Genomic DNA, 23,349 nt, shown 5'->3' with positions numbered 1-23,349 from the left:
CACCAGAACTTAAGAGAAAGGAATGGAATACTGTATCCTCTAGAACAGTGGTTCTCAACCTTCCTAATGCCACAGTGTATTTTCATTGTTAAAAGGGGTCACGACCCACAAGATGAGAACTGTTGCTCTAGATTTAACCTTAAATGGCCCAGACAACATTTCAGGCTTCTAGCCTATAGATCTGTGAGGAAATAAATTTCTATTTTAAGCCACCTAGTTTGTAGTAATTTGCTGATATTATTAAAAAACTACACCAATTACAGTGGATTCTTGTTATTTGTAAACAGTAAATTTGTGAATATTGAACTATTATTCATGGGGAAATAAAGAGGGTTAGGGTCTGGTGAGCCAATCCATACATAACTTTGTTTTACATTTGTTTCTGATTCAGTAACATTAAATCCATGGCCAAAAGCACCATAATTCATGCATGGATGAAGCTTATTTAATGTCTATCATATTTTCTGCATATGGCACATCACAGTTACCTCTTAGGAAGGTAATACATATGCTTTAGTAATACATATGAGAGCCATTTTAAATAGAGAAATCACCAACAAAAAGCACAAAAATGCAAAAAATAGAACCAACCCAAACTCACAGCATTAAATAGATCATGAAAAAAAACCACTGTTTATGTTAGAGTTGAAACAAGAAGGTCAGAGTGTCACCTTGAGTGAGTTCAGCTGGGAATCAGCACCTAGGCATTTGTACCTGTCAACAACGACCACAAATGCTGCAAGTATTAATTTTGGAATTTATTATTAGAAATAAATTTTAATGAGCATTTGAAGGCCAAATGTAGAATTCATGAATAAAGATGATCAACTTTTGCTCTCTAGTACTTATTTAAAACGTAGAAAATTATTCATGTATTAAAATTTTTTCTACAACTTCAAGTATAACAGTTTACCATATTTAGCTACATGAACTCTCTATAATTGTTCTGTTTTATACTTGTTACCAGATAGTTTATCTATGTGTTTAGGGCAATATTTTTTCATGTATTCATACTTAGAAGTATATCTCATACAGAAATACACAACTTAGATTCTTTCTTCTTACTTCTACCTAGTGGTAATTTCTCAGTTGTTCCTTTTTGCACGTTGAGTTTATTTGTATTGATATTTATAATAAGGATACGATCCATTCATGTCTCAGTCCTATGCAAGCATCTTCTATTAAGGCTTCTATCTAGGGAATTTTTTTCTTTCTTAGTGATGAAATTATCATGCATTATATAATGGGCAACAGATTAGATTAAATACAGTATATGATAATACAGTTACTCCTTTGAGGTAAAGTAAGCACACACATACAAACAAATTATATTTTAAAAATGCAAGAAAATATTTCATACTTTAAGTTTAATTGACTTTCGCTAAAATTTATTTAAAGATACTGGGTTAAAACAAACATGAAGAAACTTACCTTTTTATTATAGAAGGCACACACAGCATTTACCCAATCCATCAATAACTTTATGTTTTCACTATATTGTTCAAAGGAACCACTATTCCTTTTGTCTTTTTTCTTATTAATAATATTATCAGAATGGCATGATAGTGCAGACATTGATTTCTTTATACTATGTGTCTGTTTTAGAAAGTCAATTTCTTCCTTTAATTGATCTAAATTAAGGGAAATATCCACCTGAAACACACACAAAAAAGATTATATATTTATTTTTAACTCATAGAAATGAAAGTATCTTCTATTCAGAGAAACTGTAGATTAAATAACCTAATCAGAGATTTCAAAATTCTGAGAAAATAAAATGCCCAAAATGGATATTTTAGCCCAGAAAACACATTTTTTTCTAAAAGGTGAACACAAACTACATAGAAGTGATAAAATGTTAGAGGTTAAGAACATAGGTTTGGGGGCCACGCAAGCATGGGTTCTATCTCAGCTCCATTGTTACCAATGATGTGAACAGTAGTCTCAGTTTCCTCATCTGTGAAGTAGACTTAACACCTACTTTACAAATGTGTGATGACAATTAAATTGAAATATGTATAAAGCAATTATCACAGTCCCTGGGATAGAATAAATCCTAGTAAATTATAGTAATATTGTTAATCTTTACTTGATTCAAATTGCTTTTATGATAATCAATATTCATAATTGATAAAAAGTGAAAAATACACCAAATATATAATACCTGAAAAGCAAATGCTATTTTCCAAAGCAATGCAAGGGTTTTTTCTCTGTGCCTATCCACGATATCCTTAGATAGAATTGTATTTCCTATAAATAAAAAGGTAGTCCATTAGCATAATAGGTGCACATACCAATATTTAGTGAGAAGAATAAATTTTAACCTTTATTCAGTTTTTTACCATGCTCATCACTTAATTGAATTCCGCGTGATTTAAGAATCTGAAGAACAATGTCAACATTGTGCATCTTTTGAAGACGACTTATTGCAGGAATCCTGAGTTTCTTTGACAGAGTCCAGTTTTGTGTGAGAAGCTCCATAGTTCGCCTAGCAGTAAAGAATTTTCAGATAAAACTGCTACATAAAAATATGTGAAAAATAACCTTCATTTAAACATATTTATTACCCACATAAATCCCAAGAGTTTAAGGGCTTTAGGGACAGGAAGACTATCTCAAAACTCTGTTGCTCCAGAGTCAGCAAGTGGAGTTATTTCTCATTTTAAGTCTGGGGATTGAAGTCTATTATAAAAAGAAAGAAAAAGTGAGACATATACACAAATACATACAAAATAATAGTATTCTGTAATGAAAAAAAGGAAAATAAAGGAAAGAAAGGACTAGCATGAGGAGCAGAGAGGAGAAACATTTATTGATATGTACTAAATGCTACACATCAAACTGTGCTTTCTTTTCTTAAGTCATCATGGTATATCCTACTATCAGGTATTATTAATCCATTTTTCACAAAAGAAGACTCTAAGTCCTTAAGAAGTTGATTAAATTGCCTATACTCATACAGCTACTAATGACATAATTAAGAAGGGTATTAAAATTCAGTCTACCAGTTTCCACAGGCATTCTCTTACATATAACAGCCTACTTACCAAAGAAAAAAATTGAGTGCTTACCTAAAAAAAGATATGTATACCAGAATTAGAATACCCTAATATCATGTCGGTCACTAGTGTTATCCATTAGACAATAGCTGATATTTCTTTTCCCCAGAAAAAGCAAATCATAAGTGATTTATATGTTAATAATCAAAAGCTGGCAGAAATATTTATGGAACCATATTTTCTAAAGTTTAGAGACAGACTTAAGATCATTCTAGGCTAACCACCCAAACGATGAAGGAAACATTTCTCTAACAGTAGACCAACCCATCAACCAAAGTGTCAGTATAGTAACTATTCTTAAGTATTCCAAAGTGACCTCAAAGATCTATAAGAAAGTCATTTTGCTGATGCTGAACAAAAAAAGAAATTTGGTATGCAAGATCAATCTTTTAACTACTAAAAGTTCCTAACCAACTTCATAACAACAATATCCAACATTGCTAAGTCCTCATTAAATCTTGTAAAAGCTTAAGAAATGTCTTTCTTTGTGGAAGAATGAAACTAACCATAAAACTAATCTCTTCTGAATTAAAGAGGAAAAAGTCTCAAAAGATAAATTCCTATTGGCCTGAAAATAGATGTGGTGGCTGGAATTTATGAAATGAACAAATTAATCAAATATAAAGATAGTATGTAAAATATTTTCAGCAAATGATCTTAGTCTATATGGAAACTGCTCAAGTGAGAGAAAGCTGTAGTAAAGTTCAAAGATAGTTGACTTGTGTATGTAGTGATCAAGAAAAAAAAAGACATTCACAGAATTTAATTTAGAAGGAAGTAAGTGAAATTTATGTTGTTTTGGAAAAAACTCTAGGGATCATGTCCTCTTAAATGTTAAAGAATTCCTCCACTCTGGCCAAGAGGTCCTCAGACTTCTGCTTAAAACTTCTAACACTGTGAACAGGTTTCTTCCTAAAGACATTACCAATAGAATACTGCCACTTTTTTTTATCTCAAAACAATACTCATCTTTTTTTTTTTTTTTTGGGGGGGGGACAGAGTCTCACTATGTCGCACTCGGTAGAATGCTGTGACATCACAGCTCACAGCAACTTCCAACTCTTGGGCTTAAACGATTTTCTTGCCTCAGCCTCCCAAGTAGCTGGGACTACAGGCTCCCGCCACAAATCTGGCTATTTTTTTTTTGTTGCAGTTGTCATTGTTGTTTAGCTGGCCCAGGCCAGGATCGAACCTGTCAGCCCTGGTGCATGTGGCTGGAGCATGTGGCTCAGCACTATGGTACGGGCGCTGAGCCAATACTCATCTTTTTGAAACATTCATTGCTCACACACAGCTCTTTTGCTTGGTAACAAATAAAATTTAATCACCTTTTAACATAAGTTAGCCTTGTAAATATCTGAAGACATCTAAGTCCCAGAGTTTTCTCTTCTACCTGTGTTGTATTTCTTTAAATATTCATAGTTCCTTCAGCTGGTCTCCATGACACATGGATAGATGGGTCACTACTAAAATTTTGAGATACGCAAAAATCAAGAAATATAAAACCTGCATGGACAAAAACAAATGAAACCTTCCCAGCAACGCCAATAAGCCAAGCAAGTTGAAACTTGCACGGATGTATCAGAAAGGACACTCATGACTGTGTTTCTTGGGAAGTGAAATAATGGACCGTAAGGCAGTTTCAAAAACTTTTGTAGTGACCCATGTATAAGGTTTTTATTTTATATTCTAAAGATACTGCTTATCAAAACAAAGGAATTAATAAGTACACGGAAATTCCTTCCTTCTTGTTCAGATCAGTTTTAGCATGAATTTTACATGAAAATTCCCTACAGTATAACACAAACAATTTAAAATCTGATAAGAATGTACCTAGGCAGGTAAAAAGTTCAGTAGGCATACTATAGTGGAGATATTTTATAAGGGCCACTAATCCTGTGCTTCCTGTATTTCAGTTTAACTGGCTGTTTTGAAGTTTAATAACTTCTTAAACACACAGAGGAAAACCTTATCTTTGCTTTAAAGAAATCTCATTCTTTGACCCCTAAAAAGTGTTTCTTTGATAAGTCTATAACATATATATTGTAGGGTTCCCTAGCAACAAAATGAGCATCTCCTATCCACATATCCTAAAGAGGTCAACCAAAGCAACACGCTGAAGACTTTCTTTCAAAGCAAAAATTGATACCCCATTACTCATAGCAAAAAAGCCAATTTTGGGCACCCCAATATGTTAATGAGGAAATATTACATAATTTGGAGTCAGACTTGAAGAGTTTATGTTTCAGTTCCAATGTATAAAACTTCAGCAATCCATTCTACCACTTCATCTTATTTTCTTCATATGTAAAACAAGATCAATACTATTAAAAATTATCTCAAATGATATGGAACTCATGAAACCAACCATAATATAAAGTTTTATTATAAATATTTGATAATTTTAATTAGTTTCTAGCTTTTATTGCATTCTATTCTGAGACATCAGTAGTTCCTATCAAAACGGTAGTCACATGTCAATAGAAAAAAAATATGTTTAGAAGAAAAGGTTTCTAGGCTTAAAACTGACATATCACTTTTCTGAAAAAGAAATCCCATTTCTTTAACCCTATATTTATTCTATTACGTGAAACAAGAAAGATTGTATAAGTACAAAAAACTGTGTTTTCTAGAAAATTTTAGTCCATTCTATTAAGCAAAATAATGCTATTTGTTATACTTACACAAGACGCACTCCACACTGTAAATCTATAGCAAGATTTGTAACAGCAAAATCAAATTCATCAAATGGTGTCTGAACATGGCTAACAGGTAATCCCAGTAAGCTAAGGTGACGGGAAAGGTCACCTTCACCACTTAAGAAATCTCGTGAAAACGCCAGAAGAATTTCTTTACTAGCCTATAAAGAAACAAGTTGGAGGTATTAATATATACTAACTTTGGATATACACATAATAACAATCCTTCAAATTACTTTGTATATATAAAGTTAAATGTAGTATAAAAAATTATCAGTTTCGCACCATACAATAATAATGCAAATTTCATACATTTTCATTTTAAAACCTTGTTATAAATTGCTCATAATATTATATCAGAATTAGGAAAGAAATTTCCCCCAAAACTAATTCCTTAGAAGGATAGTTTAGTTTACTCTCAACTTAAAATTAAGAGTAAGAATGATGTACTGGTGAAAGACAAACCCACAGAAATTATTGATGGGACTCACAAGAAAGGCATATCTATTCTATTCCATAGTATTATTTTTTTGGAAAATATACTATAAAAGCAAGCAAAATTCTTGTACGGGAAATATAAAATATAAAGCATAAAAAACGTATACCTTGAATTCAGCATCTTTACAGAAGAGGCAAGGATCATGATCAATAAGTCTGGAAATTTTAGCATAATCAAGGAAACAGACCAACAGCAATAATTTTTTCAATGTAAACTTGGACAAAGCTTCTTCATGACCTTAAATAAAGTACAAAGTTTAGCAAGTTCATCTATGAAAGGCAGATTTCACCTTAAAATATGACAATAATAATGTGCTAGTTAATGAAATGTAGCAAGCATAAACAAATTATGTGCTTTTTTTTCTTAGTGCTTTACACATGTGAATCCATGTAAATCTTCACCATAACTCTGTGGAACAGGTACCATTTATCATTTTCAATTCATAGATGAGGAATCAGGCACTGAAGCCTCAAGAGATTTAGCATGTCTGACTTGAAAAATATTTATTGAACACTTGTTATGTGCAGGCACCATCCTAGGTACCAGATGTACATTAACAACAAATATGATCCCCATAGGACTACTGGCGGGCGAGGTAGAGACAATGAACAGGAAAGAATAATTATAGTGATGAAGGAGAATAATGGAATAATGGGAGTGGAGGAAGGGAAGGGATGGTAGTGAAAGCAGAGATCTATCCAGCTTGGTTTCTTTGAGAAAGTAAAATACAAATAGGAACCAGATAAATGACAAGAAGCCATTTATGTATAGTGTGGAGAGAATGAAGTAGATGCAGAAATACTTACCATCTCTATATAGATGAGGAACACTCGGGTGTCTATACTCAGCTGCTATATCAGGATTCCAAAGTAAGCGATTCAGAATAAAAATAGCCAACCCTGTGACATCACTGTTGTCTTCCAAAGATATGAGTTCTCCATAAATTGTCTAAAAACAAGAAATTAAAGTCAAAGTCGGGATTATGCTATGCCTAAGGAAGCAAAGGAATCTGATAGGGAAAGACCAGACAATGATCTTCTCAGGAACTGGCAATGTTCTATTTCTTAAATAGCACAGAAGTGACATGGTAATTTGCTAAATAATCTCATTAAACTGTACGTATATGTTTTATGTACTTTTTACCATATACAATGTCCTTCACAGTGAAAAAAGACAAAGCTCAGGACTAAGAAAAATTCTTAATCAGCTGGCAAGCAATATTTACATGTTAATATCTTTATTTAAGTTAAAGAAGTAATGACTATAAGCATGTTTTCAAATTTGATTCTAATCCCATTAGGTATATCATGAAGATATAACAGAAACTTAAATATTTAAAATTTTCTAATAGTAGAAACAAGTAGAAAACTATCTGCAAATCATCTAGCATAATAATTTGGGAAGTTCAGATCTGTTTATCATCAATGAGTTAAATATAAAATTAGTTTAACATTGACAGATTTATTATTAATAATTCCTAAAGCAATTAGAAAAACTAAAAACACATCAAATTATATTCTGCAACTTTACATTGACAAAACATAGATGACAGCATAGAAAAGTATTAAATACCTGCCAAAATAGAGCAATTCATCTTTGTTACTTTTTTTTTTGACCTTTGAGAAGCTTTCTTAATATTCTCAAAGATCCATTCACAGAATCCTAAGGTGTCCATCTATAGAATCCTAAGGTGTGGTGGTGAGGTAGAATGTGTCATCGTTCACAACTGCTCATCCCTCCATTCCCTACAATAAGCATTATACATTCCCACCATACACCATAGACTTGCTGTGCCTATTATGGGTGGTTAATTCATTCTTTCATTGTTTGTGCTTGGCCAGATAATATGCTTTGGCCAACCGAATGTGAGCGCAGGTGATACATACAATATCTAAGTGTTAATAGGCACTGCAAAGTTTTATCGAATGTTCTTGGTTTTTTAACTTTTACCACAAAAAAAGCTATGTCCCAAAATACAGAGGCTGTATTTCACTTGAGATTCTAGAATTATTTGACCTGTGAAGCAGAGTCAATTAATATGTTATTTGCTAACTATTGAAAGAGAAATGATACCAAAATGAAGAAAGAAATAGCATTATTAAGCTGTGTGACCATAGTAAGCTTATTACTTGTTCTGAGCCTCTATTATTTGGTACATAAAACCCAGATTATTGCAACTATCCCTTTCAGCCTCAAAGACTCTTCTATTATAAAATTTGGAATAAATGTAAATAATTATGAAGATCCCACATTAGGAAGAAACCTAGAAAAAAATGTAAAAGCATACTACAGTCTGAACTTTGGCATCAGACTGGTGTAGATCCAAATCCTGACCAATTATTGGCATGTGGCAAGTATCTTAACATCTAAGCTTCTTTTTTTTAGTGAAGTAGAAATAATACACTCCTTACTGGAATCAAATCATTCTCTCCTTAAAGAGAATCAAATTATAAGATGCATTTAAAACTGCCTAGTATTTTCACTTGTAAGTGTTCAAAAATGAGTTTACAAAAGTCATTACATCAGCACAAAATTATATATATTTAAGAGACTATGCAATAAGCTGCTACATAATAATAAGGCAACAATATTTAATAGCATGGCCTATTTACCTAATGAGCATTTCTTAATGAGCTTTATATTTTATATTGAAAGATGAATCAAGCTAATCTAATGACTTTATAACTTTTATATATATAAGTAAAACCACATTTTATTAAGCCTATTCTATTAAAAGTATATTATAAAAAATATTGTTTCTAAAACTTGAAATGTATATTTACCTCTAGGCCAATCCGAAGCCACAAAGGATTATATGACAACAGCCAATTCAGAACTTTCTGGCGTTCTCCTAAAATGCATGTTAAAAGTAAGTAAGCTAAAACTGCCAATCAAATAGAGGCAATAAATACTTATTATGGAGATTTTATCAGTGCAAACAATCTCTTATGGAGATTTTATCAGTGCAAACAAGGATAACTGCTTATGTAAGTTACTTTACATAAAGTATTATACTTCTATTCTTAAGTATATACAATCATATTTAAGTCTGAGTAAGATTTTAGGTTGCAAAACTAATGCAGGCATATTTAGCTTTGAAATACAAAATCTCTTGGAGAAATATACATACATATGTATATCATATATATGGCAATGAAATATATATATTTCCCATATATATTTCATATATACATATATATATGGGAAATGAATCAGTGTCAAGAGATACCTGAATTCTCATGTTCATTCCAGCATTACTTATAATAGCTAAGATATGGAATGAATCTAAGTCTCCATCAATAAATGTATAGATTAAAAAAAGGTGATAAATAAAGGAAATCCTGTTACCTATGGCAACATGGATGAACCTGGAGGATATCATACAAAGTGAGATAAGCTAGGCACAGAAAGACAAATACTGTAGGATCTCACTTACACATGAAATCTAGAAGAGTCAAACTCACAAAAGCTGAGACAATGGTGATCTTCAGGGGTTGGGATTAAGGGAGACGGGTGAGAGATATTGGTCAAATGGTATAAAGTTTCAGTTATGCAGAATAGATAAATTCTGGAGAATGAATGCATAGCCTGATGACTATAGTTAATAACAGTGTACTATATGCTTGAAATTGCTAAGAGAGTATATCTAAAATGTTCTCGCCACATATACCAAAGAGGTGACTATGTGCGATGGATATGTTAATTAACTTGATTTTGATCATTTGACATTTCATACACATATCAGCATCATGTTGTATACCTTAAAAATATATCATTTTTGTTTGCCAATTATACCTAAATAAAGCTGGAAAGAAATACAAAAGGTCTATAAAGTTTTTTTAAGGAATTCATCTCAAAATTTCTGCAATCTTCTTACCCACATCTTTCCAGAGGTGTCTGTCTTTTCGCACAATTAACCTCCTAGCTTCAATTTCAGTTTCAAGTTTTTTAATAGCTTTAACCATTTTTTCAGAAGTAAACAAACTGCATGCTGTGCGACGTAATCTATTCAACCTGCACCGAGTAGTGTAAGCTCTGAGGGACATTTCATCTTTTGTAGGTGCTCTAGAAACACTTATTTTATGTTGATTCTCCAAACCCAAAAGGAGAGTAGCAGCATTTACTGGATAAAAACAAAAGAATGTTTCTGGTCAAACAATATGTCTATATAGTTTTAAATCCAGCAATAAAATGCAACTTAAGATAGTAAGAACACAATCTATTCCTTACCCTCTCCAAGCTTACTACTCTTTCTCTTTCTTATCATTCACTAACTACCAAAGGCCAATCTGTCACTGCAACCTGTTAGCTCTACTTGCAAAGTATATACCACTTCTAACCTCTTCTCACCACCTACACCATCACACAAGTTCAAGTACCAGCATCTCTAACCCAGAGAAATGAAATCGCCTTGGAACTGGTTCCTGTTTCCACGGTCTTTTTAAATCACTATGTCAAGCTTCTAAGGAATCTTATTTTAAAAATCAATTTTGAAATGTAACTTGATGTTTTATAAAACACTTTTAAGAAAAGACCTAATAATTGGGCTTTGCTTCTATTTAGGAAAAATAAAGGAAAGTAATCACAGAGAACATCTGATCCAAATACAAATTAATGTAGAAACCTTATTTATACATGTTTCACTGACAAATAGAAACCAAGATCTGTTTAATCACTTCAACAGTGGGGAAAAAACCCACTGTTCATACGATGGTTTGACATTTTAAATGTTTATAAGAATTTTTTCCTACCTTGAGCTGAAATTAATCCCCGTAAATTGTGTGACAGCTCCACAGAAGTTCCTTCTTTTTCCAAAGAAAACCCTCCAAATGTTTGAAGTTCTAAAAATTCCTCATATGAATTGCTTTTCAGATTGCTCATAATCCTATAGTTTTCCTACATAGTTTTTAAACTAAGGTATTTAAGAGGGGCAGGTGGGAATAGATCCCAAATAGGCAAACCACACAAGACTGATTGCATTGGCTGATAAGAGAGAATAAAGAGCAAAAAGAAGTATATCTCACTACTTTTGGTACAGAAAATCTATGCATGCAAATCTATGTAGGTAAAAATTCTTAACTATACCATCTTTAGTATTTAGGCTGATGCACCAGCAAAACATACCATTAACTATAATAAAGTATGTATAATTAATGAGAAATTCTGTTAAAAATTTGGTCTTATTATTAGATAAGAGTATTATTAAATTTCAATATTAACTTAATGTTTACCTTCAGAAATGTTTGCTTTTACAGTGAAGTCATCAGGAGTTAATATGAAATTCAGCCACCAAGTGAAGCCCTGTTCTTGCTTTTCCTTCCAACGTTCATCATAAAACATGTTTTTTGCAGCAAATGGCATTGGGTGTCTAGGAATATCTAAGAATACAGTAGGTTATTGAATAAGAAAATTTCCTTTATATTATTATACAATATTTAGCATAAGGTCATGTTTACCAGTAAAATCATCTTTAAAATATGAATATTTGCTTTTCTACTATTTTAGGAAAGAGTTAAAAGTATTTTAGATAAGAAATGCAATCAAAGCAAACAGGGGAAGTAATGGAGCACACCTATGGAGCATATGACAAGAGTACAAATCAATTCTGTCAAGTATAGAACATAGATGTTTTGGCACAATAATCAAGTAAATGAGGTGAAAGCTATGTTGATTGCTTTGATCTAACCACGTCAGATTGTATAAAAAAAAATTAGCACATTGTACCCCACATATGCATTAATGTATTCATGATCTATGTATGTGTATTTAACTCAATAATAAAAAAAAAACCTTAAAAAAAAAATAAAAATCTTAAATACCAAGATTCTACTTCAGTCAAATCTGATAGAATACCTTTTTTAATTGCTACATTAACAGATTGACATATTGGGGGAATATGTGTTGTAATTCATATAATTTGTACATATTACCCTGTTTCCCCGAAAATAATACAGTGTCTTATATTAAGGTGTGCTCCCAAAGACGCGCTCGGTCTTATTTTCAGGGGACGTCTTATCTTTCCTGTGAGTAGGTCTTATTTTCGGAGTACGTCTAATTTTTGGGGAAATAGGGTAGATTGTGTATTTGTAATTTGTGGTAATTCATATAATTTGTACGTATTAGATTATGTGTTTGGGATATTGTTCACCTTAAATATTTGTCTTTTCTTTATGCTAGAAACATTTGAATTATTCTTTTCTAGCTATTTTGAAATGTACAATACATTATTATAAACTAAGTCACCCTACTGATCTATTATAAACAGTAGGTCTTATTTCTCAGATCAAATAGAAGTTGATAGACTATCTTAATTGTAATTTGATTATACACTTTAACAATTCTTCGAGGCTTATTTAATAATAAAAATCTTATTTCCATTTAAAATGCTACTAATACATCATTCCATATCACTTTGAGTTTAAATATAATAAACACTTGCCTGTTTTTAATGGTTTTATGAAGGTCAAATGGGACTGTGCCACAGCAACAATGGGTTTTGTTCTTTTGTTTGTTTTAGAAACAGGAGTTCTGAGTATGAGTGAATCTAAAATAAATTAGAAAACAATGATAACATTAAAAAATAAATAAACTCCCCAAATAGGTAACTGATTTGAAAGTTAAAGTTTTGTGTTATTCACAAACATATTCATTTAGCAAATACTTAATAACCACTGTTCTCTAGGCACTAATGCTATGAACCCAGTAATCTATAAAACCAACTCAAGATCATATACCACATTTTGTATCTCTATAAGCTAAAGTCTAGATTCATTAATCTTATTGTGTGCATATATTCTAGATTCCATGCTATGTGCTGAGAATACGCAGAATTGAAAGATTAGGTCCCAGCACTTAGGTAGTTTTCAGGCTACTAGGAAAGAAATTTTAAAAGGGTTGAAGAGTTTTCCCAGACCAGAATCCACTTGAGCTCACTCATGAAATAAAAATTAGGCATGAGGAATCTGGTTTATAAACAGAACTGAAACAAGAATAGAACAAAGAATAAATGTAAGAAATTACATACAAGGGGTATGTAATACTGGCAGCTCATATTTAAATACTTTGTGCCAGGCACTTTTAACTTACATAATCATCACAACAAATCTATGAGACATGTACTATCATTATCCACAATTATGTAATTAGGATATTGGGGCTAAGAGCAATTAAGCCATTTGGTCAAGATCACACATGCTAGAAAGTAGCAGGGATTTTAGCCTGGACAGTATAGTTCTAGAGCCTACACTATTAATCACTTTGAAGCACCTATTACACCAGAGTTTAGAATTTTAATCAGGGAAGTAACACCCTCATATATATTTTAGAGAACGCCGCCACAGATAATGGAATGAATGGGGTCAAGACTACAGACAGAAAATTACAAGGCAGTTATTACAATGACTCAAGTTAGATATGGTGAGACAAATTAGAGTTCATTTACTGATATGAAATATTTATTATCTAGACCACTAGGGTTTGCTCACCTTGTTTTAGAGGTATCCCAAATCTATACCAATTGTGATAATAAGAAACATAACTAAACCGTAACATAATATTTATCAGATTAATTTGAACATTTAAAAAATAAATTTCTGAAGAAAAATTCCTCATTCTGAAACCTTATAGAAGCAGTTCCTCTGTCTAGAACCATTTTATTCTTGAAACTATCTCACAACTTTTTGCCATTCACACATATTCCTGGAAAGCTTAATTATAAGAGTGACAGCAACTTGAAGACAGAAATTACATTTTTCCCCGTGTCCATAGTACCTAGAACAAGGCACAGCACCAGTAGGCACCTTATCAATGTTGAAGAAATGCATCTAGATGAATTGCCTTCTTTCTCTGTTCTAGATTTGTCAGAAACAGCTGGACCATTCTTAACACATTACCTGGTTCTTATGTAGACTCATAAATCAGATATCCAATATGTAAAATTTTCTCTAAATCTAGCAAAGAGACTCAGTCAGCTGGCTGCCTCAATCAAATAGTAGGCTCGAGTATCAACACTTTGTGGCTCACTCATTCATTCACTCATTCATTTAATTCATTGTTTACAGTACACCTTGTGGGAGTTCAAAGTAGTTATGCTCCTTATAATCAGAGAATCTGCTATCTGATCAGAATATATACACAGGAAATACTACAAGCAAAGAAATAGAATTAACATGTTGAAACAAATTGTCATGTAAGTTGTATTCAAATTTGCGAAGGGAGTGTATGTAGAGAAAAATTTGTTAGGGAACAGAATTAGCAAAAGTGGAATCATAGTACCTGAAATAAGTGAAAGATTTGATTTCACGAGACAGCAACAGACACGAATGCCTTAATGGATACACTGAGAGAATGCCAAAAAAGATTACTAGGACTAGAATATCAAAGAATAATACAGCCAGCTAGATAAACAGAGATTACATAAAGGACAATTTTAAATGACAGAATAACTTGGTAAATAAATAATCTGATAAAATAAGACCCAAAGTATCCTGAACAAGAGAGTTAAGAGCACCATATACTGGACACTACCCAGTACCTCTATCTACATTGGCACATCAGAACATTGAGGCCAGTGGGTCTCACTGTCATCTTTGATCATTGCCCCAAATAAAAACCTTACGTTTATCTTTTCTCTATTAAATTCCAATAGCATAGCAAGGTAGGGTGGGAAGATCACTTACTTTATAATTAGGTAGACTTGGGTTTAAACCAAGGCTGTAAATATTCAGTAGCTTTTGTGACTTTGGGCAAGTTACTGACATTTTTGAACCTGATACAATATGCAAATTGGAAAAGAAAATCATTCTAAATAGAGAAAATATTTGAGTCTTCCAGGACAAGAAAGCCAAAGAGGTAGGTCAAAGTGAGCAAAGAAGAAAGAAAGGTAAGAGTGAAGGTGGATGGAGGATGGTAATAATACAGATTTTATAGGATCTTATAAACCACCATAAGAACTTTGGATTTCAGTGAGACAGGAAGCCACTAGATGGAATGGAACTGAAAAGAGATAGGTTCCAATATTTTAAAGTATCACCCTGGATGCTATGTAGAAAATAGACTATAAGAGGGCAAGGGTGGAAGTAAGATCTGTTTGCAGACCCTGCAATGAAAGACAGTGGCCCTTATGACGTCAGTGGAAGTGGTATGAAGTTATCAGATTATGAATATAATTGGAAACAAAGAATAGAAGATCTGTTGGTAAATTGAATTTGAGATCAGACAGATCTGAGTACAAATTTAAAGAGAAAGTATGAAAGAGAATACAACTAAGGGCAATTCCAAGATTTTTGGCCTGAGCAAGGAAATCACAGAGGTATCATTTACTGAGGAGGAACTACTTTGTGAGTGGACATAGCTAGGGCATTTGGCTTTGTGCAAATTAAGCAAGCTAACATTTATTGAGGACACATTTTCACTTCTAAGTGTTTCACTAGTATTATTATCTTCTTTACTACTTAATAACAGTCATGAACTAGAGTTTACCATTACTAGAGTTTTACAAATGAGGAAACAGATACATTAAGAAATCAAGTAATTTCCCTTAATCTTACAGAGTTAGTAAGTGATAAACCTGAAGTTCCACCCCAGGCAGTATCTCCAGAGTTAATGCTCTGATTCTAATCTAAGATGATGATCTGCTCCCCATTTCCAAGGAAACAGAAAACTTTCACACTGCCATATTTACCATCCCTACCTGTATTTTCATTCATCACTTTCTCCCCTCCTACTATAGTATATAATATCTATGCACCTAATATGACCAGGCTGTCTACTTCTACACTAGATCCCATGACTTTACACCCAAGGATGTTGCTTTAGAAATTGTCTTTTCTCTTTCACATCTCCAAATTTTTGCTCCCTACTAGGCTATTTCTGATTAACATACACAAATGCTGCTATTATTTTCATCTTAAAAAAAAAAAAAAAAAAAAAAAACCACTTGTCCCTTCAGGCTATGCTCCATTCTTCTGTGTTTTTTTTAAACAAAACTTGAAAAAATCTAGGTATTCATTTTGTGATAATCCACTGAGTTATATATTTATTTATATACTTTTCTTTGTATAAATTATACTTGGATTAAAATATTTTGAAAGTAAAACATCATTTTGAAAATTACTTATATTAGCTATTTCCAATTTCTCTCCTCCAATTTTTTAAACTTGCTTCAATCAGTTTTGACTTCTGTTTGGAAACTTTTCTTGTCAAAGTCATTAATGACCTCCACACGGCTATTTCTTAATCTTCATGTGGAACAGTAAACAGATACTGAACACTTTATCTTGTCATCCCCCACTCTCTTCTGGTTCTTTTTCTGCTTTACTGGCTTTGGTAGACTCTATTTCCAGCATGTTTCTACTCAACTGTCTAATGATCTTCTCAATTCATGAAAGAAGAGAGGCTTCAGGAAAAAAGAGGAAAGGGATGAGATAGCCCAAAACAAAGTGATAAAGTCAATAAACTAGGAAAATTTAGCCAGAAAAGAGTTAAGTTGTTACTTGGGGTTAGTGGTTATAAAGACTAACTAGCAAATTTCAGGCATAGAGTAAGCAGAATGAGATTGGATAGGAATAGGAACTTACCAGGCAAGTAGTAAGCAGGTGAATGAAGTGATGGTGAATAATGGAATTCAAGGAGAGTAAAAAAAGAATGAGTATTATCAGAGGTAAGGGTGTGGAAACACTGGTGGACTAAATTGGAGCTGTTGGAAGGGTATAAGAAAATGTGGGAGCCGGGCTTCTGCAGGAAATGTTGAAATCATAGATACAGAGATTGAGATGCTTTTGGGAGAAGATGACCTAAGTAGGTTGAAACTAAAAGGCCAGAGTATTGGGAGGATCTTCTACAAGAATTTTAAAATCAGAATAGCAGTAATTTTGGAGAAGGTATCATGAGCTTCTCCAAAATTACTCTCCAAAGAAACATCTTTTACTGTAACAAGGAAGGATAGTCTGAAAAATGAGCTTCAAGCTGTTTTATTGTCTTCTTTATGTTTTTAAGAAAGAAACAATAGCTTGGACATTGATACAGAAAATAAGAAGTAGATATGAGAAGATCCCACTAGAAGGCACAAAGCCTTAGCAGGAAAGAAATCAGATACAATTTGAGAGGGTTGCAATGAGAGCAGTCTTCTCAGGGAGAGCAAGTTTCAGGAGGATTACAAAGTGAAGGAATGTTTGGAAAGGAGAGGTGATAATGAAGTACAATGAGGGTACACAGAAGGATTTAAAGAGCAAGAGAGATACAGGAAAAATACCTCTATAATAAGACTTATCTTTTAAGTTTCTTTTTTTTCTTTTGGCCGGGGCTGGGTTTGAACCCAACACCCTTGGCATATGGGGCCAGTGCCCTACTCCTTGAGCCACAGGCACCACCCAAGACTTATCTTTTAAAGAGAAATAAGATGTGTTATATTTCATGAGTCCTAGGATTCTTCTGGTAAAATAACTGTATGATTTGTTTTCCTGCCTGGATCTTGATTTGTCAAATGAGTTAATTTGGGTTAAAAGAACATGATGGAATTAGTCCTGACTATTGTTTGAGGCAGAGAATCATGGTGAAGCTGTGAGTACTAGGGAAAGAATAATGAAGTTTGTTCCAAAGGAATAGAGAAGTCTGGGGCTCTACTGGCATTCCTCATTAATTAATGGCTGAGGATAGGCTGAGGGAAAATAATGTCACCAGGAGCACAAGATATGCAAAGTTTTAATCTGTATTCCTTCAGATGGCATTACCAGAGTTAGACATTTCACCTTCTAATCAAGGCCTGGACTATGGTGAGGCCAAATGAAGTAGGTACTGTACTTCCTTTGTGCATAAAATGTAAGAGGATGCCAAAAAACTCAATAATGAAGATAAATATTTAAATGTAACTATTTTTTAAAAATCAAAATACAGAAAATTCATGATGAATAAAACATCAAGTTTAAATAAGAACAGGATTGCAATTATCGCAAAATTCAGCTCCACATTACATTTGCTCCATTTTCTAAGCAAATTAGAAAATAAAAAGTACAAGTTAATACAATACAAAAGTACAAGTCAACAGTTAATAGTCAATAAGACTTACTAAACCAAACGTAACAGAAAATACGTCCTTTCTAGGTGTACTCTCAGTAATTTTATCAACAAGACTCACCAGTTTTCTTCTTCGGGTTTAGTTTCTCTCTGCTGCTAATATGTTTTGAGATTGGTGTTTTCACAGTTTTAGTTCTTTTAACAGTTGATGTCTTAGACTCAGAGAGAGAAAAATGGATTCTTTTGATTTCTTGCATTTCCGTATGCTCTGTAACTGTGACTCTCACATTTGTTTCTTCCATCATTTCATCACTCTTTCTTTTACGAGTAACTAAAGCTGTTGGCAGGGAGGGAGTTATTTCATTTTTATAACTCTTAGATTTACTTAATACTGGATCTATAATTGGAAGATAAGAATGAAAAGTTTCTTTCTCTTCTTGATTATTTATTATTTTTTCACTTTCACCTACTGCACTGTTGAGACATTTCTTGGCTTTTGGTTTATTAATCTCAGTCTGGTTTTCTCTGTCATAGGTGGGCTTCCTTTTAGTGACAGTGGCAGAAAGTATTGGGCGTTTCTTAGGTTGTTTATTATGGCTGTAACCAGAAACATCCTGAACTGTGGAACATTTAGGATGATCTTGTTTTGTAAAATTGTTGTAATTTGATTTCTGTTTAACAGCTTCTTCAGAAATAGCTTTGGGAGATTTTGAATCTTGACATTCAGGAATACATAGCAAAACTTCACTTTTTCTCAAATCTTGAGATTGTAGGACCTGAGAATTTTCATTTGATAATGGTGATAATTTACATGTTTGCTTAGATGTACACATAGAAGCCATGTTATCTTTTACAAATTGATTTGGGGATAAAATAGGTTTAATTGACTCTGATTCCAGATTCTGATTTAGTCCATAATTGTCATTTATGAAAGAATCTGGACTTAAAATTGTCCGATAAATTTCATGGACAGTTTTTGATTCCGTATAGACAGGCTTTGAATTATCTTTCATAAATGCATCTGATGAAAGACATGTCACCATTTCTAGTTCATTATTATTTGCACGGCTATTACTGACAAAAGAATCTGGACTCGGAAAATTTCCTTGACTTTGAGTGATATTCAAAGTTGAAGAGTAGTTTGGAGTTAGAGTAAATTTACTATTTTCTTCATGTTGGTCATTAATATTTATAGAATTAAAGGAAGTTTCAGTTATGATTTTCTCACTAAAATAAAAATCTTTTGAAATGTTGGCACCTTCTACTTGCAATAACTCCCCGTTTTCTGAAATGTGAGGAGATGAGCAGGTAGTAGATGGGTGTATAAAAAGGGGTAAGCAAGTTTCAGCATGGCATTCTTTGAAAGTAGGACTAATAGGTGATATGGGTAATTTATCTTCTTGAAGAGTTAAAGAATTTTTTTCTCTTGGGGAACAGTCTTCATTTATTGCCAGATTTTCACAAGCTTGTAAAGGGCTTCTAACTCTGTCAACTTTGGGGGAAACATTAAAGGTTTTATTAACATTTTGAATATTTGAAACCCTTCCATTACAACTTGAAGAGGCTGAAACTTTCTTCTTCTTAATGGTATCCCAAAGACTTCTCTGCAAAAATAAGCAAAATAAGCTAATTAAATTGATAGCTATTGTGTATTACCTTTAAATAAACAATATTATGTATGTTACTTAAAGTCTGTTATCCAAATATTCTTTCTACAGTAGACATTTTCTTAGAGTAAATCACAGGATAGTCAAAACATTACCTTTTTCTTTTTCTGGTCTTCTGCATTTCCTAGTAATATAGCTTGGTGTTTCAGAATATCATTTACAAGAAATGTCACAATCTCTCTTACTCGGCCTTCTTTGAATGGTGTCCAGTTAACAGAAATAATAATTTTTTCTTTAGGCTATAATCAAAAGAATTTTAAATAATTATGACAGTAATAACAAAAACACGTTATATACAACTTAAAATATAGTAGAGAATAATTGTTAATTACCAATACTCTAGTCGCTAAACATTTAACAAGTCAAATATAATTTTCCTACCATATCTGCTCATTTCATTATAAAAAGAAATATGACTAGTAATAACAGGGTTCACAAGAATATAAAAGTATAATAAAATCTTAATTACATGAAAACAATGGGACAGATAAGTCCCTAAATCATTTTTAGTAGCTTTAAAAACCTTAATTGTATATTTCTACTTCTTAAAAATGTATAGTACTTCCTTTTCATACATAAGGATCCTGCTTTTGAAGACTTTATTATAAAGATTAACAATTAAATTCCTTCTTCCCCATAAACTTTTCTACAGTCCACATCATCATACACATAACAGTTACTGTGTTCCAGACATAGGTACAGGTACAGATAACTCATTTAATGTGTACATCCTAGGAAGCAGATACTATGATTATGCACTTTTTACAAATGAAAAAAAGGATGTCCAGATAGTTTTGCCAAAGTCATACTGGTAGTTATTAGAATCCAGGCGGTCTGACACCAAAGTTTAGACTTTAATATCTACACCTTAGACCTTGGCAAGAAGATAGAATCTGCCAAATGCAAAACCCCTACATAATAAAAGAAACTGTTGTTTTTCAGAGAAAACAGACAAGTTTTATTTTAAAGGAGAAACCATATAACATCATAAACATCCAGTTTTCAAAAATAACAGTGAATTTTTACTCTATAAAATAGAATTTATTCTAAAAACAATAAAATTTAGTTTCATATTATAACAAAAGGAATAAGTTAAAGATTGTGTAGATAGGAAAGAAATCTATTTTACCAAAGTAAAAAAAAAAAAAAAGCAGGCATTAATTAAAGAGGGGAGGAGCAGGTAGTTCTGAAGTATAGATGAACCATTAATAACAACCAAGTTCAGGGAACTTGGATTAGAGTTAACTGCCTTATGAAGTGGTTATTTGCCTTCTAGTTTAGATCTCCTCTGCTAATATTTTTCAGAAGTTCTAGTCAATGAAAAGGCCACAGCAGTTGAAGTAAGAACATAAATTCTCTGGTTTTTTGTGATGGAGATCAGAACATTACTCTGGCCAGTAGAAGCCTATGAGAGAGGTTCTTTAAACAAAATTAATTTGATGAACCATTAAAACTGCACCACAGCAAAGGAAAAAAGATTAAAATACTAAAGTGTGCATACACACTAAAGATACATAGTGCAAACAACTCTGAGTTTGGTTTTGCTGCAAAAATGAAAGTCACAATTTCATCAGAAAAAGTAGTTGCTTTGACTCTTTGGATACGTATGGAAATTAAAATGCATATTAATATGGCTGATAGGAAGCAATCAAAACAAGCTGCCCTAATCAACCAACTTTTAAAAAAAAGTTTTTAAAAAAGTGTCATCAATTAACTTAAACTGCAAGAGTGTTTGATAGCGCCTTAAGTCTATTAAAAATGCTTGCCAATTTAATAGAGAAGTCCTTAAAATACTTCTAAAGATGCTCAATGTGTGCGTATTTATGTGCAGTTACCATCCAAGTTATTGCCTAACCTAACCATCTATAGAGAATGCACATATATGAGTTAAGAGCCCTCATGAGTTAAGAGCCCTTGGCTGAAGAATGACCAGACACACCAAAGTGTGGTCCAGTATCCTGATTCTATTATTCTGGTTCTCTGGCTCCTTAGGAAGGAAAAATCACCAGCAGGGCCAATACCAGGGAGTGACCACAGGCAGGAAAGAATCTCACATCAGTAGCTATTTATTATAAAATGGAACCAGTCTGTCTCCGGGAGCAGAGAGAGACAGACAGACCGACCTACTCCTTACTCACTGACTCACTCATGTTTTCTTTTCTTGGCCCGGTCCAGGGGAGGGCTCTGGGGAGATGCACGACGTTATTAAATCATCAGCAGGTGTCCTCTATAGCATCTGCGTATATGACCCCCTTTTCCAAAAGCCCGCCTGGAGGGGATGAAGGGAATTCCCAGACAGATAAGGCAGTCCCTCCTTTCTCGCGTGTAGCAGTTGCCCGGGACAGGATTAAGAGTGGCACACCACCAAATCCAGTGTCCTTATCCTTCTCAGATGAAGCAATTACTCGAGACAGCACCAATGCAGGGCACCCTTGATCCTAGAAAAGCCAGCGATTCTATCGACCTAACACACAGTTACCGATTTGAAGGGAATTGACTTTATGTTCTAGTCTTTTCTTTTTCTTTTTTTCTTTTTCTGGTTTCTAAGTCTCATCCCTCCTACGGAGAGTGACTGGAAAGATAACGGGGAAAAGGGAGCATGGGCTGGGGTCACGCCCCTTCCAGACCTACCTGTAACACGAAATAGCGCTGCGACACGCCGAAGCCCAGGTCCGCGGCCGGGAAGTGGGAGATTTTCACCTCAGCCACCTCTTCATTAGGATTGACTACGGTCAGAGGCAGCGTCCGCGAAGTTCCCAGGCGAACGTCTCCAAAGCAGAGGAAAGGAGATCTACAGAAGTGGCTGAGAGACAGGACCGGTGGCGAGGCCACCGCCAGCTCCGCCGCGGAGCCCGGCAGCCCCACCGGCGGCCGCGGCTTGGTGGGGCTCACGTCCCAGCAGCTTCTCCCGACTCGCGGGGCTGTCATGGCAGCTTCGGGCCTCCGCCCGGACCTCGTTCCTCTGCTCCCACTAGGCTGCTACAGAGAAAGGAATCCCAGGTAAGGTAGAACGCTTTCCCTCAGGGGTGGCTGTGAAGGTTGTGGGAGCGAATTCGCCCCCTTTTCTTTTCCAGCAACCAACACCCTAGAAAAAAGGAAATAGGCCCCCACAAGCTCCCAAATTCAAAAGAGGAGCAAAACAAGTATGGCGTTTGCCTCTGTTTAAACTTCCCGCTTCCACCAATGGGTGCCTCCGGGCGCCGCCCACCTTCTCAAAAAGCCAATCATGGAGCAGCAGCCTTTGGCCAATGAGACTGCGGCGCCTTGTTTAAATATTACGTCGGGCTGTCAATCGTTCTTGGCCGAGTAGGCGAGAACAGTAGAGGAATTCTGGTGACAACCTGAAACTTGTGACATGGAATTGAAATTCGCCTTAAGATTTTGTAAGCAGGTTATGTTAAAGGGAAGAGAGT

At 33.8% G+C, this 23,349-nt stretch overlaps 1 protein-coding gene across 1 annotated transcript in view; it reads right to left on the bottom strand.

The window, feature by feature from the left end:
- Positions 1-22,864, bottom strand: part of ASPM (assembly factor for spindle microtubules) — a 55,147-nt gene extending 32,283 nt beyond the window's left edge. Inside the window, exons 1-13 of the mRNA XM_053607321.1 lie at positions 22,568-22,864; positions 20,032-20,175; positions 18,391-19,873; positions 12,691-12,801; positions 11,489-11,635; positions 10,135-10,380; positions 9,041-9,108; positions 7,064-7,205; positions 6,364-6,494; positions 5,744-5,919; positions 2,343-2,488; positions 2,165-2,250; positions 1,432-1,653 (exon numbers count right to left, since the gene is read on the bottom strand). Coding sequence (XP_053463296.1) covers positions 1,432-1,653; positions 2,165-2,250; positions 2,343-2,488; positions 5,744-5,919; positions 6,364-6,494; positions 7,064-7,205; positions 9,041-9,108; positions 10,135-10,380; positions 11,489-11,635; positions 12,691-12,801; positions 18,391-19,873; positions 20,032-20,175; positions 22,568-22,864 — 3,399 coding nt within the window. The remainder of the gene's footprint in view (positions 1-1,431; positions 1,654-2,164; positions 2,251-2,342; positions 2,489-5,743; positions 5,920-6,363; positions 6,495-7,063; positions 7,206-9,040; positions 9,109-10,134; positions 10,381-11,488; positions 11,636-12,690; positions 12,802-18,390; positions 19,874-20,031; positions 20,176-22,567) is intronic.
- Positions 22,865-23,349: the final 485 nt, after the last annotated feature.

This window comes from Nycticebus coucang, chromosome 10, assembly GCF_027406575.1.
Source record: "Nycticebus coucang isolate mNycCou1 chromosome 10, mNycCou1.pri, whole genome shotgun sequence".
NCBI classification, from domain to species: Eukaryota; Metazoa; Chordata; class Mammalia; order Primates; family Lorisidae; genus Nycticebus; species Nycticebus coucang.
Note: the sequence above shows the minus strand (reverse complement) of the source record. Positions and strands in the feature narration are given on the sequence as shown.